At 54.2% G+C, this 17,750-nt stretch overlaps 1 protein-coding gene across 1 annotated transcript; it reads right to left on the bottom strand.

Moving 5' to 3' along the window:
• Positions 1 to 272: 272 nt before the first annotated feature.
• ZNF839 (zinc finger protein 839) lies at positions 273 to 17,153 on the bottom strand. The gene is made up of 8 exons (XM_080808714.1): positions 16,843 to 17,153; positions 10,197 to 11,009; positions 7,634 to 7,864; positions 5,804 to 5,896; positions 4,966 to 5,115; positions 2,244 to 2,360; positions 1,969 to 2,098; positions 273 to 1,270 (listed from the first exon to the last, which is right to left on the bottom strand). Exons 1-8 carry the CDS (start codon positions 17,131 to 17,133, stop codon positions 399 to 401), a joined length of 2,697 nt encoding a protein of 898 aa, XP_080664840.1. The 5' UTR covers positions 17,134 to 17,153; the 3' UTR covers positions 273 to 398.
• Positions 17,154 to 17,750: the final 597 nt, after the last annotated feature.

Raw genomic sequence — 17,750 nt, 5'->3', positions numbered from 1 at the left:
TCTTTCCCACCTCCCAGTGCTGCCCAGAATGGCCCCTTGGTTATGTAGTTCCTAAACCCAGACATGGTGGAAAAGCAGCAGATCGCCCAGGAGGGAAGGGGACGACGCCATCTGGGGGGAGCAGGGCTGGCGAGGAAGGAGGCGGTGGCTTTACCGGTGGCAGTCGTCAGGGGCCTCCAGGGACTAGTTCCTCAGAGGAACCCAGGCCGGCGGCTGCTCCGCCACGGGAAGGAAGGCAAGCGAGACACAGAAGAAGAAGGGAGACAGTCAAGTAGGAAGACATTATCTTTATAAATAAGACTTTCATTTGCATCCGTACTCACAATAGAAAAATATACATTACTTCAAGTAGACGTTCTCCAGCTAAAATACCCGCACGTCCGGACCGCGGTCCGACGTCACTGTGCGGCCTCTGCCTCCGTGCCTCCTGGGGGAGCCCCTTCCCGGGGGCCCGCGTGCAGGGCGGGCCCATCCGCACCAGCCACCAGGACGAGGTCCTCCTCCCCAGACGCTAGGGAACCCGGATGGGACAAGATCAGCCCATCGGAGCTCTGAATAAATAGCGGTTCTTGTCCCTGAGACAACAACTCGTGGCACCCGTGGGTAATTTCAAAAGCCACAGCTTCGCCAACAGCAATAATACTCTCCAGTCCTCGCTGGTCAGCACAGGCCTCGGGCCCACAGGGGAAGGGGTACGAATCCCCTGCCTGGCTTCCCTGACCCCCGTCGGAGGACGGTGACCCCGCCTGGCCCAGCCCCCGCTCCCGCACGGTCCTGTGGGCACAGTCAGCTGGCACCGTGTCCACGGACAGAACCCTCGCCGGCGGAGGGCCTGTGTCCTCTGTAAGCAGGACGTGGCTAGGGCCGGACCGCTGGCCTCTCGGGGGGGAGTCCTGCATCTCGAGGCTTCCAGACGGCGGCAGGGAGTCGGCTCCTCCAGTGGACGTCAAGGTGCCGCAGAGAGCCCGGGGCCTGAGGCTGTCCCCCACCTTCCAGGCTACAGAGTGTTCCGGAACATTCTCCTCAGGGAAAGCTGCCACCTGTCCCTGCGTCGGAGTCCTGGGCTCTTCTAACGGAGGACAAAGACTCGGCCCGCCGACGTGCTGATACGAGAGAGCAGGAGCGGCAGACCCACTCTTGGCCTCTAAGTCAGCAAAGGCTTTGAGCTGCTGGCCTGCAGGCAACACGCTTCTGTCACTCTCGGAAACAAGCGTCATGTGGCTTTCTGCTGAGTCGTAAGAGCTGTTCCCACTTACGTGAGGGGCACAACCTAAACAGTTCAGAAAAACAGGTAAGCATACGTGTACGGTGGCACAGCCTGTTCACTGCACTCTGTCCCAAACAGGCTAATCCAAACGAATTTTCTGGCAAAACAAATGGAAACCTAGACTCTCCTTGCCCTTGGGACTGGTAGCTTCCAAATATGGAGGCGGCTGCAAGAGGTGACACGGATTCATTAGGTGAGGGGGGCTGGGTACCAAACAGGGGCCGGGGTCTCCCTGCTCCCCCGGAACCAATCTGCCCTCCCCTTCTGCAGAATTCAGTAATGAGTTCTGAAACGGAGGATGCCTCTTGGTGCTGGAGACCTTAGGATCAAGCAGGGTATCAGGTCACTTGGAAAGTGGTACAGTTACTCTCGGGGCCGTGTGTCCAATGTCTAGTTGACAGGTTGGCTGGAGCAGAATAAAAACCAGAGTGGGTCTTGTTTCCAACGTTAAATCCCAACTGCCCTTGGAGCCCAGCCTCGGAGAGCCAAGCCACAGGCGAGCTGTGTCCCCCGGACCCTCCGAGAGCGATCCGCTCACCAGCACTGGGGACTCTTCGTTAGGTAAGAGATTCGAGGAAGCCTCCCAGACCTCAAGACCCACGGGGAACCCGAGGGGACGACAGAACACGGGCAGGCTGGGACGAAACTCAAGAAACCAGATTCTCTTAGGTCGGGCCCCAGGGCCACGAAGAACGCTTTACCCTCGCTGGTGGCCGGGGCGCAGGCGGGGGGCTTCTGCGGGCCTCCGCGGTCGGCAGGAGGCTCTGGGCTGGCCGGGGCCGGGGCTTCTCTTCTGGTCCTCTTCGCCCAGGCCAGTCCCTCCTCTGCAGTCTAGGAAGGGGAGACCCAACCGGCTCAGACGAGGGAGAAGCAGGCAAGCTCGCGCTTCTCCTTTTTGGAGCCCAGCGCCGGCGGCGGAAGTCAAAGCACGGGGGGCTCGGCGGGTCACCCGGCGCCCCCTCCCACGCGCGCCCACCTCGTGTCCCCGCTTCTGCTGACGGGCGTCCCCCGCTTCGGCTGGGCCCGGCTCCCCGCGCCGCGCGTGTGCCTCTTGTTTCCTCAGGAACTCGGTGAGTCCCAAAGACTCGGCCACCTGAGGAGGAAGGACACGTGTCAACCCGAGGTACAGGACGGAGTGGGCCTGGGAGGCCCCGCCGGGCAGCGAGCCCCTAAACACTGACGGACACGAAGGTGCATGTGGAGCTCGACGGAACAGCTGAGGAGAAAGTGGGTCCTTACCAGAACTGGAAGGTTCTGTGTTCTCCCAGTGCAGAAGCAGACACCGAGAAGTTTTTTAAAAAAATTCACTCTGCTCTCTTCAGCATCAGTCAGACATGAGTTCTCCCCCCGACTCCTCTCCTGTTCCGAATGCTCACGGCTACCTTCCCACCCATTCCAGAACAAGGTCTCCTCTTCCAGGCAGTGCCAAGGATGAGGGTGTGGGGGCCCTGGGGGCCGAGCTGGGCCCTGGCTTCCCTGCTCCCAGCCGAGGGGACCTTTCTGATCCTGTAAGGGGACTACAGCTGCCCCAGGGGAGTCTGTGACGATCAGATAAAGGAGACAAGTGACAGCTGTCACTGATGCATGGACGTAGGACGGGAACACCGCGGAGCAGGAGGGGAAGGGGCAGGGAAGCAGGGACGGCAGATCAGAGTCCGGTAGAAAACAGTCCCTCAAGTTCAGTGCCTCCCAACCAGCCTGTGTCCCAATGTGCACTGTCTGTGCTCCCCGGAGGCTGTGGCTCAGCCTGAGCTGCCTGCAGAGCTGGGTCCCCAGGGGCACGCACAGCAGCGCATGTCCAGTCCGCCCTGTGACAGGATGACACACCTGTTGAGCTCATAGTTTAAAAAACATGTAAGTTGAGGGGCGCCTGGGTGATTCGGTGGGCTGAGCGTCCAATGCTTGATTTTGGCACAGGTCATGATCTCTGGGTCACGGGATCGAGCCCCGAGCTGGGCTGCACAGAGTCTGCTTGGGATTCTCTCTCCTTTCCCCCTTCCCCACCCCCCCAACATTCTCTCTAAAATATTTAAAAACAAAAACAAAAAAAACCCCACATATGTGATTCCTGCCCACCAAGGCATCTGTATGAGAGTTAGAAAAAACCCATTACGGGCGCCTGGATGGCTCAGTCAGTGAAGCGTCTGCCTTCAGTTCAGGTCATGATCTCGGGGTCCTGGGACTGAGCCCCGAGTTGGACTCCTTGCTCAGTGGAGAATCTGCTTCTCCCTCCCTCCCTCAAATAAATAAATCTTTTAAAAAAAGAAAAAAAAAACATTGTATTTCTATAATAGGTAATTCAAGAAAATAAAACACAAAAGATTATTAGGTAATGTTAAATATTGAATTTGTATAAAACTAATAACCAAAACAGCCCCCAAAACCCAAAACCCAAAAAACCCATGGGCTGTGTCAGCGCGCTTCAAGACCGCTCGCTCCGGAAGTAACATACTCTCTGCGACACTAACGCCTGGAGCAGGTGGGCAGACCCGTCACCAGGCCTACGGACCCTCCAACAGAGCTAACGGCAACACGGCCCAAGTAGTCCTTATGGCTGTGAACGAGGACAGCGCCTGCTCCCCTTGGACCTCAAACTTGCTAGTTCGCTTCTTCTTTCCAGCTGCCTCTTGGCTCAGGCACAAGACCCCGAGGGCAAAGCATCCTGTGAGGGGAACCGAAACTACCCCCTCAAGCGACAAGGACGGCCGGAGCCAGCCAGACCCCTCCTGACCAGCCCCACGACAGCGAGACCGGACCTTCGCCGCCCCCTGCACAAACCACCCTCTTCATCCCACATTCTTCTTAGACTGAGCTGGGAGGATCTTCAGGGCTTGGGAGACTCTGAGACACTAGTCCGCGGTCCTCCCGGTGTCCAGCTCGCTGACATGAAGTCCTTTCTTGTGTGCCCACCACTCGCCTCTCTGCCTGTGGATTTTGTCAGCGGCGAGTGGCCGACCCGGTGGGTTGGGACCCCTGCGCGCCGGCTACAGCTGTGTGAGCAAGTTTCTGAGTAAACAGCATCCAAAGCCACGGCATTGCTCAGCGCTCCGCCTCAAGGTGGAGGCAAGGGGGCCCGCCCGGCGGGGACCCCCAAATGACCAGACCACACAGGGCATGTGGTGCCCAGCAAAGGTTTCATCCAAAACAAGTAAAACCACAGCCGTTCTAAACATATTTTCATCCAGAACCCAACAGAGCCAGAGGCTGTGCTGCATGATGACAAGGACAGTGAAAGGAGGCTTCTGTCAGAACCACCACAGTCCGTGTCTGTGACCCGGTCACCTCCCCAGCCCACGGTGAGCGGAAGCCACATGCCTACCGACCGCGCCGTCCCCGGCATGAGCAGCGGGAGAGAGGACAATGGGGCTGTCCAGTTGCCATCGGCCTCGCCGCATTCCTGAGGTTCCCCAGACAAGTGCCATTTGCTTTTATAGTTAAAAAATGTTCCATGATGGGAAAAAGAGAGCTGAAAAGAAGTTGGTTCTGTCACTACTAAAAACATGCTCCTCTGGGGCGCCTGGCCGGCTCTGTCAGTGGAGCGTGCGATGCCTGATCTCAGGGTCGTGAGTTCGAGCCCCATGTTGGGTGTAGAGATTACTTTAAATAATAACTAAAAATAAAACCATTCTTTTCTTCAAATGGATATCCCTCTTTTGGCAAATGTAAAAGCAAAACTTCCTCCTCTGTGAGCCTGTTACCTTACTGTTGCTTATTTCCAGAGGCTCCCGGGAACACAGACCAGCACCACTGAGGTAGTCTTGACACATCTTCTTAACCATTTTATGCAACTCTTCAAATTCCTTATACACAGCTGGGAACAAAGGTTTTGCTAGATGACCTGTTTCAACCTTTGTGAAGATAAAGATGACAAGAAAGGTCTAAACCAGAGGCAATGAAAAGGCAAAAACAGAAAGAAGCTTCAAGGAGGGAAGGAGACAAGCTCCTCAGGCTGTCACTGGCCTGTCTTCTCCTCCACTCCCCCGTGAGAGCCCGTGTGCCCAGCACTGTGCTCGGTGGGGACTCCAGAATGGACCAGAGAGCAAACCACCGCCTGGGTGATGGCCCCAGAGGATGGTGGGCCAGAGCTCCAAAGGAGGCGTGGCCAGGGAGCAGGGACGGACTAGAAAGGTCCTGGGGACAGTTCTGCAGGCGGGAGGAGCACCAGGTCCTCAGTCCTCGGGGCAGCTCTGCTGGGCCTCCTGCATCGTCAGAACAGGCTCCCCAGGGAGGAGAGCCTCGTGGACCAGGCCGGTGAGGGCAAGGGAGAAAGGTGACAAGGGCCCCGGGCTGGCCACGGTTTGCCACCACTGCTTTCTGGCCTCGAACACCAAGTTAAAACAGGCAGGGGAGGCACGGGCCCCACGGCAGGTGTCTGGCGGGGGGCGGGGGGCGGCGGGCAGCAGGCTTGCTCCGGCTCTGTCTTGGGGGAGGGAAAGGATTCCAAATGGTCTGGCTTTTTCTAAAATAAATGTGACGGATGTCTTTCTGAAGAACTTCAAATCACCCTCCATCGTTTGGAATTACCGAGTGACTCACCTTCATCAGCAGAAACTCGTACACGCTCACGACCTGGGCCAGCGGAGGCAGTGCCAACTCTACCAGCGCGTCCCGGTCACACTGGTGCAGAAACTACCGGAAGGAAGCATTTGACAGCTCTGAATGTCCCAGTGGCCGACAAGCCGGTGCAACAAAGAACATAAAAGACGTAAAGTTTCCCCGAATCTCAGTGATGAAGCAACTCATAACCATAAATATTCCGTGTGTTGAGGATCTCACTTGTTCACCCCCAACCAAGGCTATGACCCCTCTGCGGTCCACGTCCGACGCCCCGTGACTCCCCTGGGCATGTAGTGAGTGCCAGGCCCTGCGTCAGGAAGTGTGCTCCCTACTCTCCGGGGACACTCCAGAGCAAGCAAGTCCCGGGCAGCCTGCGGTCTGGAGACCACCGCCAAGGGACAGGCCACGGGGGAAGAGGAGGACCCAGCTGAACGCAGGGGTGGCGGGGAGGGGGGGAGGCGGGGAGGGCAAGGTCCTCAGGGTAGGGGAGGAGTCAGGGAAGGGGAAAGGGGAGTCAGGAATGAGTCTGGGTTCCCAGCTGGAGCCCAGGCAGACCCTGGACAAGTTAGGGGTGGGAAGTGGAAGGTGGAGCGGTTTACAGGACGCCCCGAGGGCGACGTCTGAAGTCAGAGCTCGGGGGCTCAGGAGATGTGAACGGGGCGAACCGGCAGTACGTGCGTGTCCGCAGAGGGCCGACGGCTTGGGCAACCAGGAGGTGGAAGAGGGCACCCAGGGGAACAGCGGCATGGGAGGGAAGGGAGCAGTCGCAGAGACCAGAAGTGTGACGGGGCTCGGGAGCTCACGAACCTGTCGGCCCCCTCATCTGTTAAGCAGAGCGAGTGAATGAGGGAAACCTGGGGCTGGGCCGGGGTGGGGTGGCTGTGCTGGACCGCACAGGGCGCTCAGCAGACGGCGGTACTTTGGATGTTAAGGGATGAATGAAGTCAAGGACTACCTTACCTCGTACTCCCCAATATCAGTCGCCCAGGATTAATTCACCAGCCCAATGAGAGAAAAGCAAATTCACCAGGGCTTAAGTTTCCCGCTAGAGCGTGCGAGCTCATGATGATTTCTAAGAAACCCGCTTCCTCTCTGAAAACCTCTCGCTTCCCCTTGTGGGTGAGTTTGGAGGCCCCGGTTCCCTGATGGGCACCCTGACCCCGCTGTCTCACTAACTCGCTACCTCGCCCTGTCTGCTACCCTTTACTTCTTTTCTTTTTTCAATTTAAATTCAATTAATTCACACATTTAAATTCACTTATCAACAGATGTTTTTAAAACCTAAAGATCAGCTGTGTGTCACTTCTTTCCCTTAAGATACTCACCTGGCCATTACTCGCAGCTAAACACATCCTAGCCAAAGGTGATCTGGCTCAATTTAGGGTTCCACTTTTCTAAATCAACCCCATTACATTCACTAAGTCTACTCTCAAGGGACTGGGATAGAGATTCCAGGGTTGAGAACCTGAAACATATTTATGCCTTAAAACTCTTCAAGGTAAAACAGAAACCATTTCTGTTGTTTTCTAAATGCTTCTATGAAAACGTTATGAAAAGGTTATGATCATTCCAAAACTTACAAAGGCGAGCAGCTCTTGCTAACTCTGAAGCCCTCTGGTCAGAGGGGGAAAGCTCGGAATTACTTCAGGTAATACTATCCCTGAGTTCATGACACCTTCATCCAACTACATTTCAGGTGACTGATTAGTTGATCTGGGTATCTGACTTCTAATTCAGAACCCTAATAGTGAATTGTCACACACCAGGCCAAAGACACGGGTTTCAAGAACAGGTCTCGGAGCCACGCACCTCCTTGAGCCCGGCTCGGGCTCTCGAAGCACTCTGCACCCCCGCTGCACAGGCACCCCTGGCTGGGTGAGCTGCTCCGCTTTGCCCAACGACGGCTGTGGTGGCCTCCATCAGGGCCACGGACGAGTCACTTCTGGGGTCTGGGTGTCTCTCGGATCCCAAAAGGGCTGAGTAACTTCCGTTTTCTGGTTCAGACACCAAGGCCTCTTCAACTTCTAGAGACTGGCTATTCTAGATAGCGTTGTGCACCCAAAACAAAAATAAAATAAAGTTTTATACACCATAGTGATGACCTTAGGGCAAAAAAAAGTCAAGTCAAAAGCAAGGAGCTTGCTGAATTAGGTCTTTGCATCATCAAGATGCGTTAACTATAATCAACGCATCTTAAACTTTCCCCACAGAGTCCCCCTTTAAGACACTCAGTGAGTATGAGTGAGCTGACAAACCATAACCCTGGGTGTTCCCCAAAGTGAAATAAGGAACTTCTCTGACAGCACTGTCATCTTACAAATTAAACTGAAATTTGGTCATTCATAATACCCATGACTTTATTATTTTTTTAATTTTTAAAAAATTTATTTATTTGACAGACAGAGATCACAAGCAGGCAGAGAGGCAGGCAGAGAGAGAGAGGGGGAAGCAGGCTCCCTGCAGAGCAGAAAGCCCGATGTGGGGCTCGATCCCAAGACCCCGGGATCATGACCTGAGCCGAAGGCAGAGGCTTAACCAACTAAGCCACTCAGGCACCCCTACCCATGACTTTAAAAAATCATCTCTTATTGGATATTTTTCAAACACCATAAGTTTCATACCTTAAAAATATATAGCTCAGACTTTTGTACACTGAGAAGGACATGTAGGCATCACCAAAACATGTATGTCTCCCCCGGCCTCCGGTCCACAAGGACCCCTGTACCCATTGGCATCATTCATTCTTCCCTGCCCCCAGGCCCCAAGAGCCATGAAGCTACTGTCTTCATGGCTTTTGAAGAGTCCCCGGGCCTGACACCGTCTAGCTACTTCCTCACTCCGTGCCCACTCCCCTCTGAAAACAGGAGTAATCCCTCCCAGGACTGATGGAACGATAAATCAATACAAGGAACACACTTCACGTGGCAGCTAGCATCAAGTGTGTCCTCTTAACCCTTACAGAATTTTCCCTCTAAATCTTCATCACAGCGGCGTTCCGGGACGGATGCCGGGTCTGTCTGTGGTTTTAGTTGCCAGAGTCTGCTCCTGGGATAGGACAGGACACACACAGGCCTGCACGTCCCTCCCCACCCCAGCAGCTCAAGGCACTCCTCACAGGCGATCTGGACTGCCGCCCGCCCAAGGCCAAGTGCCTGTATTCAGGAAGTCAAGCAACGACAAGTTCCTTCTGCTGTGGTGTAGGATTTCATTATTTTTTTTAAAAGATTTTTATATATTTATTGGAGAGAGAGAGAGAGAGCACAGGCAGGGGGAGGAGCAGAGAGAGAGGGACAAGCAGACTCCCTGCTGAGCGCAGAGCCTATAAGTCTAATTCCCACCTGGCAGGGTCCCAGAAGATTGAAAACACTCCTGCCCAAAGGGGACGTGCAACCAAGAGTACTGTGACTGAAGTGACCGCGACGGGGGAGGTAGTACTTTTGAATCCTAACACAGGGCCGTCCCGTGGTTCCAGCGCTAGAACCCAGGAAGGATGTCCTGGGCCCATGCAACACCTGCTCCGGCCCCAAGGAGCTGATCTGTAAGCCAGAGCCCCTGCCAGCCTCACCCCTCCTTCAGGGACCCCTGTCCCACAGCAGGGACTGAGGCGCCCAGCACAGACTGGCCACTCTATTTCAACATCAAGTCACTAAAATCACAAACTCCCACGGAGCAGCCACCAATGCTGGTTCCTTGAACATTTCAGGATCTCCAAATACAATCACCCAGCCGCGAGCACAGACAGAAACGATAGCCAATGCCAGTCAAACAGAAAGGAAGAAGGAAGATTCGAGCAACAGGGGGGAGGGAGACCACAGGGGCCTGCTGTTTGTTCAAGGGCTCCGTGTCATCTGCGTCTCGAAAATGAGTGACCTCTTGCACACGGCACACGAACGCACACCACACGTTTAGGAATGTGAAACGGCTGTCAGTGAATTGTGACGTGGTGACACACACTCAAGGTGACTGCTGTCTGCCTTGTCTGACCGTGAGTGTCCGAAGGGACACCTGAGAAAGCAGCGTGTTCCTGCTGACCCTCCAGGAAGCGCCCCTGTGGGCCGCTGCCCCCAACTCAGACCCTTCCCAAGGCCCGCTGTTGGGTCAGCATCACCCCAGAGGGCTCTGCGATTAGTTCTACCCCCAGATCTAAGGAACTAGTTCCCACGGAACAGTCGGCGAACTCAGTGCCACACGCCAGACGCAGGACACCCATCTCTTGGCTTGTCGGTGGCAGTGGGGACAAGGGCAGGGGACTGTCGGATGCCCTGCTCTGGGGATCTTGGTTCGACCTGAGCCTTCCCCCGAAATCCCATCAGATACCACAGAAGTTAACTTCGGGGGGGGCAGGAGGCCAGGGTCGGCAAACAGACATTACCTGCGGGCCAGCCCCTGGCAACTGGGCCCCTTCCTCGCTCGGAAGGGCCGGTGTGGACGGCTCCGGTGACGTCAGGCCAGCCGTCCTGCCTCGAGTCACGCTCCCGTTGGCTTTCTCAGACAGCAACACCTCAGGCTCCAGCCGGCCGTGGCCTGGGTTCAGTCTAAGATGCCGGGCCAGGCCCCCCTTTCCGATGTAGGACTTCTCACACGTCTGACACTTGAAAGTCTTGGGCCTCAGGGAGCAGCCGGACAAGTCGAAGAGCACCTGCTTTTCCCTCTGCTCGTCGTCGTCTTCCACACTCAGTTCGGAATAATCGTCGGAATCGGACAGGTGCCCGTCGGCCAAATCCTCCGTTTTTATGAATTTATAATCTTTAGCTTTATACTTGGGAGGTCGAGATATCCGCCCAGAACGTGTTTTCACTTTTAAGGACTTTTTGAGTTTCTCAGTATGTTTTGTGTGCAAGCCGGAAAGAAAGAAATTCGCTGGGCTGGGTGACACAGACGCGAGCGCCGGTGGGTCAGGGGCCGGCGAAGGGGCCGGTGTGGCACCCGGTCCATTGGCAGCCCGGGGCTGGAGGGCCGGCAGGGGCCCCTGCGCCAACAGCTGAACGGGAAGTGAGCTGCTCAGGACACGCGGCCGGGGCCCGGTGCTCAGGAGGGGCTGCGGCCGGAGCCCCAGCACCCTGGAAGTCCTGGCGGGCAGCTGGCTCAGGGCTGGCTTGGGCTGGATGGCGGCCAGTGGGGGCATTGGCCTTTCCCGATCTTTCTTTTCTGCAGACGTGACCTTGACACAAATGGCTTCCAGTTGCTTAAATACAGAAGGAGAAAAAAGCATTATGCTTATCAACATCTCTACAATTCTGCTCTCATCTTAAATGTATTATTGAAATTGTTTCTAAAAGTTATACGTTTTTATATTTATATATTTTTTTAATTTTTTAAAAGATTTTATTTATTTATTTGACAGAGAGAGATCACAAGTAGACAGAGAGGCAGGCGGAGAGAGTGAGAGGGAAGCAGGCTCCCTGCCGAGCAGAGAGCCCCATGCGGGACTCGACCCCAGGACCCTGAGATCATGACCTGAGCCGAAGGCAGCGGCTTAAACCACTGAGCCACCTAGGCGCCCCTTTATATTTATATTGTTATATTTATATTGTTATAAAATCCATCGTACCTATAAATGTCTTTTTAATGTACCCATACCATTTACCATGGTTTTCCTCAAGCTTTCTGGTCAGGCCACTGATAATAAGCTTTACACACGTGCACATGGAAACATATGCAAACATAAATTAAAATTCACAAAACTACTTATCATTTGTACATAAACGCCTTCTGATAGTATCTATTCCATGTCATTTTTGAAAAAATACTAATCATAATCCACTAAATTGACTTCATGACCCAATAAGAGATATCCTTATGGTTTTACCACATTGGTGTTGACTTGGAATTCCTAGTACTCTAAACCAAACTCAATTCAATACATAGGCTCACTTTCTTGAAAAGTTAATGAAATTCTAGAAACCAAAAAAAGCCATAAAAAGCAATGCAACACAGGTTCCTACCACTTTCCTCAAGGCCGGGAACATCATCCTTACAGGGAAAGCTCTCTGCTTTCCTCCCAATCTGCTTTCCCTCTTCCTTCTTCACCCTAGCCTGAAAGTCTACTGATCGTTCTCATGGATTTTTTTTTAAAGATTTTATTTATTTGAGAAAGAGAGGGAGAGAGCGAGCATGCGCAGCAGGGAGGGGCAGAGGGAAAATCTCAGGCAGGCTCCCGGCTGAGCATGGAGCTCGATCCCAGGACCCCGAGATCATGACCTGAGAAGAAACCAAGAGTCAGACTCCACTGACTGGGCCACCCAGGTGCCCCTCTCATGCATTTTTTAATATTATATATGTAGCTATCCCTAAAAGTACGCAGTTCAGTTTTGACGTGTTTTTAAACTTCATGTAAGTGAGTATCCTCTCCTGCAAATTGGTGGGGCTTTTTCAGGTTTTTCACTCTCTGATCCGGCGTATGAAATTCACTCACATCGAGGTGTGTAGCTCTCCTGCTGATGGGACAAGTGTCTCCAACCTTGTGCTCTTGTGCTGTGCTCAGAACCTTCATGGATGTGTGTGCATACTGTGAGTTTCTCCAGGACACACACCTAGGAGTGGGGTGATTACCTTCAACAATTTCTTAACACCTAACAAAATCTTAGGGGGCGCCTGGGTGGCTCAGTCGGTTGAGCGTCCCACACTTGATTTCAGCACTGGTTGTGATCTCAGGGTTGTGGGATCGAGCCCCACACTGGGTTCCACGCTCAGCAGAGTCTGTTTCAGTCTCTCTCCCTCTGCCCCTCTTCCCACTTCTGTGCTCCCTCTCTCTCTAAAAAGAATAAATAGCGGCGCCTGGGTGGCTCAGTGGGTTAAAGCCTCTGCCTTTGGCTCAGGTCATGATTCCAGAGTCCTGGGATCGAGCCCCGCATCGGGCTCCCTGCTCAGCAGGGAGCCTGCTTCCCTTCCTCTCTCTCTCTGCCTGCCTCTCTGTCTACTTGTGATCTCTCTCTGTCAAATAAATAAATAAAATATTTTTTAAAAATAAAAAAAATAAATGAATAAATAAACCTTAAAATAATATTTTTTTAATGCACATGCTTTTTTGATGTAGCAACTCCATCCACTTCTGGGATGCCATCAAGAAACAGGTACAAAGCATAGGTGCAAAGATGTAGGTCTTGGGGGTTCAAGATAGCACGGCCTGCAGTAGCGAAGCACCCGCCAAAGGGGAGGGCTGCCATCAATGATGTCCCACCAATCATCACTGAGCGGTGACCATGTGCCGGGGACGATAGTACAGGTGCTAGAGATTAAGGGTCATGGACTCAGGGAAGAGGCAGCAAAATGGACAAGGCTCAGGGCCTCACAGCGCAGAAATAATCAGCATCTCTGTCCGACCTCATCATCCAGAGCTGGCCTCCCCAACCCTGGCACAACGGCCACTCCGGACCATTCATTCTGTGTTGCGGCAGCCGTCCTGGGCACAGCAGAAAGCTGACAGCATCCGTCTCTACCCACCACATGCTAGCGGCAGCCCCCAGCTTGGGACAAAGATGTCTCCAGGCACTGCCAAACACCTCCATAGGACAAAATCGTCCCCTGGTCGAGAATCCCTGATTTGGGGCCACCAACAGGCTCTGTCTGAATCAACCCTATACCACGTGGAGGGTCAATGAAAACGTCACACGGGGCAGAATGACACCTCCCACTGAAATCAAGCTGGAGTCCACCTGTCTGTCTCTACGTGCTACATTGACCACAAACAGCAGAGATGACTCAGTGTACCAGTTTATGAGGCCATGTACAGGGCTGGTGCCAGGGGCCCATGAGGACCAACCCTGGGGTACCTGTGGATCGAATGACAATGATCTTTTAACGATCATACTTGTTTCACATTACTACCACTTAGAATGTCTAACCTCTGGGGATATCACCAGATAATATCAATACACACACACACACTCCCCAAATCCTACTGTTTGGGGCACCTGGGTGGCTCAGTGGGTTAAGTCTCTGCCTTAGGCTCAGGTCATGATTCCAGGGTCCTGGGGTCGAGCCCTGCATCGAGCTCCCTGCTCAGCAGGGAGCCTGCTTCCTCCTCTCTCTCTGCCTACTTATGATCTCTGTCAAATAAATAAATAAAATCTTCAAAACAACAACAACAACAAAGGCAAAACTGGTCTAATTTTTAAATTTGTTCCAGACTAGTTTACCTGGTGGGTGTTATACTCGATACTTTGTTATATATTTATGTCACTCAGCAAACATCTACTAAGTATCATAAAGCCAATGTGGGTGAGGCGCAGGGAGACACAGGTGAAGGGGATTAAGAGGTATACACTGGCAGTTATAAAATAAGTAAGTCTGGGCTCCTCGGGGCTCAGGCATTAAGTGTCTGCCTTCAGCTCAGGTCATGATCCCGGGGTCCTGGGATCGAGCCCCACGTGGGGCTCCCTGCTCGGCCGGAAGCCTGCTTCTCCCTCTCCCACTCCCCCTGCTTCTGTTCCCTCTCTTGCTGTGTCTCTGTCAAATAAATTAAAATCTTAAAAAAAAATATAAAGTCATGGGTGTGCAAAGTACAACATAGGGAATACAGTCAATAACACTGTGATAGGCTGTACGGTGACAGACAGTGACCCCACTTGCTGTGGTCGGGCCTGAATAACGGACAAACTAGTGGAATGTCCACGTTGTCCACTTGAAACTATTTTAACACTGTATGTCAACTATAGTTCAATTAAAAACAAAAACAAAAACCAGAAAACGGAAGCCAAGTCCTAGCCTCATCCTTGAGGACGTGGGCAGCTTCCCCCACCAGGCCTGTCACCCTTAGACCTGCTGAATCAGGACCTCCTACCCCGAAATCTGTGCTTTCAAAAGCTCTGCTGATGATTCAGAAGGCTGACTAGGCTCCCTAAGGACACAATGACATCACCGTGTGACAAGTGCAGTTGAGAGAGGCGGCCCTGTGGGTGGGGTGGGGAAGGGCCTGGCCTCCCAGGGGAGGGGACCTAAGAAGGCTGAAGAGAATTTCGGGCCAGGTGGAAAGGTAGACCAGGTGTAAGGAAAATGTGTGAATGCACAGGCACATGAAAAAGGGCGGGGCACGTTGGAAGGAACTGGAAATGTTTCTGTGGTACAGGAACAAGGAGGACGAGGAGGGACGTGAGCCAAAATCCGACCCACAGGAGTGCAGGCATTTGGTCTGAGCCTTCGGACCCACACCCACCCCAGCCCCAACACACACACACACAGAACCACAAAAGCCTGGGTTTCCTAAATGCACGTTCCGCCCCACCCCCACCACTGCCTGTCCTCTTCCGTATTTTCAGCTGGGACTCACCCTTTTGGACAAAGTCATTTCTGATCCCCTCAGCTAGAAATGACTTCTCCCTCTCTTCAGGCCATCTCTTTAGACCAGTCCTTCATCTCTAGTTTCCCGACCTTGCTTAGAAGTTACCTGAGTCATGTTTTACCTCGCTGGTTCGATCAAAACCTCCTTAGGTGCATGGTACACACCTGCTTTGCTTTCATGGCTTTCCATGGAAGAGCAGGGGCTCAAAGGGTACCTCAGGTGACCAGACAGCAAAATTACACTGTTGCGAGCCAGGGAGAATTTACGCCATCCCAATGAGATCAGCCACGGAATACAATCATGCTGCTGCATTCTGCTTAGGTGTGCTTGGGTTTTGTGGAAACTGTCATTTTTGGACTCTAAGTTGCCAGACCAAACCCAAAAAGCCGGGGTCACATTCAACAGGTGGAGGGCAGCCACACCTTAGGAGCCCTGGGCAAAGTCACTCCACCTTCCCGTAAAACGCTGATACAAATACATTCACGAGCCTGCTGAGACGCGGACTGGCACAGTGCCACACATGGAGCAGAGGTTCCGCAAACAGCAGCCGCCGTCACCCTCCTGACTCCAGACTTGCTGTGCGCCCCCTATGCATGAGACCTTTGTTTCTTCAGCAGAGTACGAGCTATGAGGCTTGTCCAATAACCCATCCCTCCTGCAAATAAAGGAAGCAAAGCCCAGAGAGGTTGGGTTAACTCAAGGTCACACCGCTAGGAAATCGTTTGGGCAGGATCATAGCTGTCTTCTCCAACTTTAGCAAGACAAGCGTCCCAGTCTCGATCACCAAGTGGGTACAACTCTAAGCAGCCCAAATCACTCCGTGAAAAAAACAATTAAAAAAACCCAATGAAGACTGTTAATAACAATGACAACAACGAACACTGTCGATTCTATTCTCCATCTATTTCTTCCAGTGGAAGCGGCATCTCCCCAGCAACTTTGGGGTGAGACGCGCCAGTGTCATTTGCAACCCCAGCTCTGAAAGGGGATGTAGCTTTACAGAGGATGTGAAGGACCTCTGGCTTCAGGAGCTACAAGGGACCCTCTGGACTCGGAAGACCACGCCCTAGTTCCAACTTCCCTAGTAGCCAAGAGCTGTGTGACCCACGAAATAATTAACACTGAGAAATGTTTTGTAGTATAGGGAGTGCTTTCAGTGTATTTCGTTCATTAGGTCTATGTGGGGCACCGTGCTGGGCACTGCCACTCAGGCTGGTACGTCCTGCACCAGAGGACTTAGGACTAAGAGAGTGTGCTTAACTCTGCCCCAGGCCCCTGCGCTGGCACGGGCCGCACCTTCCACCGGAAAAGCTCCCGGGCTGGTTCGTTCCAGGGTATTCCGGTCTCAGCTGCAGTGTCAGGCCTAAGGCCTCCTCACTCTAAAGCAGCCCCCTGGCCACTCCCAGAACGTTGCTTCTGTCCTTCAAGGGCCGCGTTCAAGGCTGCACCTGCTGCACCGAGGGCGGTGCTGGGAACACAGCGAGTGCTCAGCAAACGCGGGATGAATGACAAAGGCCCGACAGAGGAGCTGGGGAGCACCGAGGCGCCCCGAGCAGCGCTGCGAAGCGGGAGGGGTCCCAGGCAGGGGCGCGCGGGAGGAGCTGGTGACAGGCCGGGGCGGACGCTGCCTCTCCTGCCGGCCAGCTGAGGGCCGAAGAGGGGACGCGGGCTCGGGTCCGCCGCGAGGCCCCGGCCCCCTCGGGGCCTCAGTTTCCCCATGTCCCTCCCGGCGCCTCACCTGGGGCGGCAGGAGGCGCGGCGGGCGGGGGGGCTCGGCGCCGGGGCCCCGCTGCAAGGCGGCCTGCTGCGCCGCGTCCCGCAGCCGCCGCGCCGCGTCCTGCAACACGAAGGGCGGCGGCGGCGGCTCGGCGGGCGGCTGCGCCTTCGTCACCTGCTCCAGGACCTGCCGCAGCTGCTCGGGGCCCAGCAGGGCCACGCGCGCGGCGGTGCCGCCCTGGCCGAGGGGAGCCCGGCCGCCGCCGCCGCCATCCTCGCTGCCGTCCTCAGCCTCGGGCTCCGCGTCCGCCATGGCAGCGGACGGTGGGACTCGAACCCGCGCCGCCGAGCGACGGCGGCTCAAATGTGCGTCACCTGGGAAAGGGTGGGTGGGGACTACGAGTGCCCCGCAGGCCAAGACACCTCGGAAGGCGACCGCACCTGGGCGCGAACGTCGGTGGGCGGGGACCTGGGTTGGCCCCGCCCCATCGTGTCTATGCCGAAGACCTTTCCTCTCCTTAGTCCCAAATGTATTTAAATTTCAGATATCGCTCTTCCAGGAGCTGTCCCGGGTCTCCCAGGATTAGGTCCCTGGAGTTGCAGAGGCCCTTAGCCTAGCATCACACTAGCCAAAAGTTCTCAAGGTCATGTGCATTAGAGCCACCGGAAGAAAGACCCCGTCTGGTCCCACCTTAAGACCTTCTGATTAATAGATCTGGCAGGGACCCTAAGTGTGCCTTTTCTTTTTTTTTTTTTTTAAATAATGAGGGTGTTTTTGTTTTTGTTTTTAAGTAGGCTCCTTGTCCAATGTGGCACTTGAACTCAGGACTCTGAGATCAAGAGTCACACGCTCCACCAACTGGTCAGGCGTCCCCAAATGTGCATCTTTTAAGGGGCGTAGGGGCAGATGGAGAGGGAGAGAGAGACTCC

This window comes from Martes martes (assembly GCF_963455335.1).
Source record: "Martes martes genome assembly, chromosome: 7".
NCBI classification, from domain to species: domain Eukaryota; kingdom Metazoa; phylum Chordata; class Mammalia; order Carnivora; family Mustelidae; genus Martes; species Martes martes.
Note: the sequence above shows the minus strand (reverse complement) of the source record. Positions and strands in the feature narration are given on the sequence as shown.

Excerpts from the sequence above, each read along its gene's own strand:
- ZNF839 (XM_080808714.1), bottom strand. The coding sequence starts at position 17,133 with ATGGCGGACGCGGAGCCCGAGGCTGAGGACGGCAGCGAGGATGGCGGC. Across the intron at positions 11,010-16,842 it reads CGCGCCTCCTGCCGCCCCAG|CAACTGGAAGCCATTTGTGT; the intron begins GTGAGGCGCCGG and ends TCTGTATTTAAG. Across the intron at positions 2,099-2,243 it reads AGCAGAAGCGGGGACACGAG|ACTGCAGAGGAGGGACTGGC; the intron begins GTGGGCGCGCGT and ends TCCCCTTCCTAG.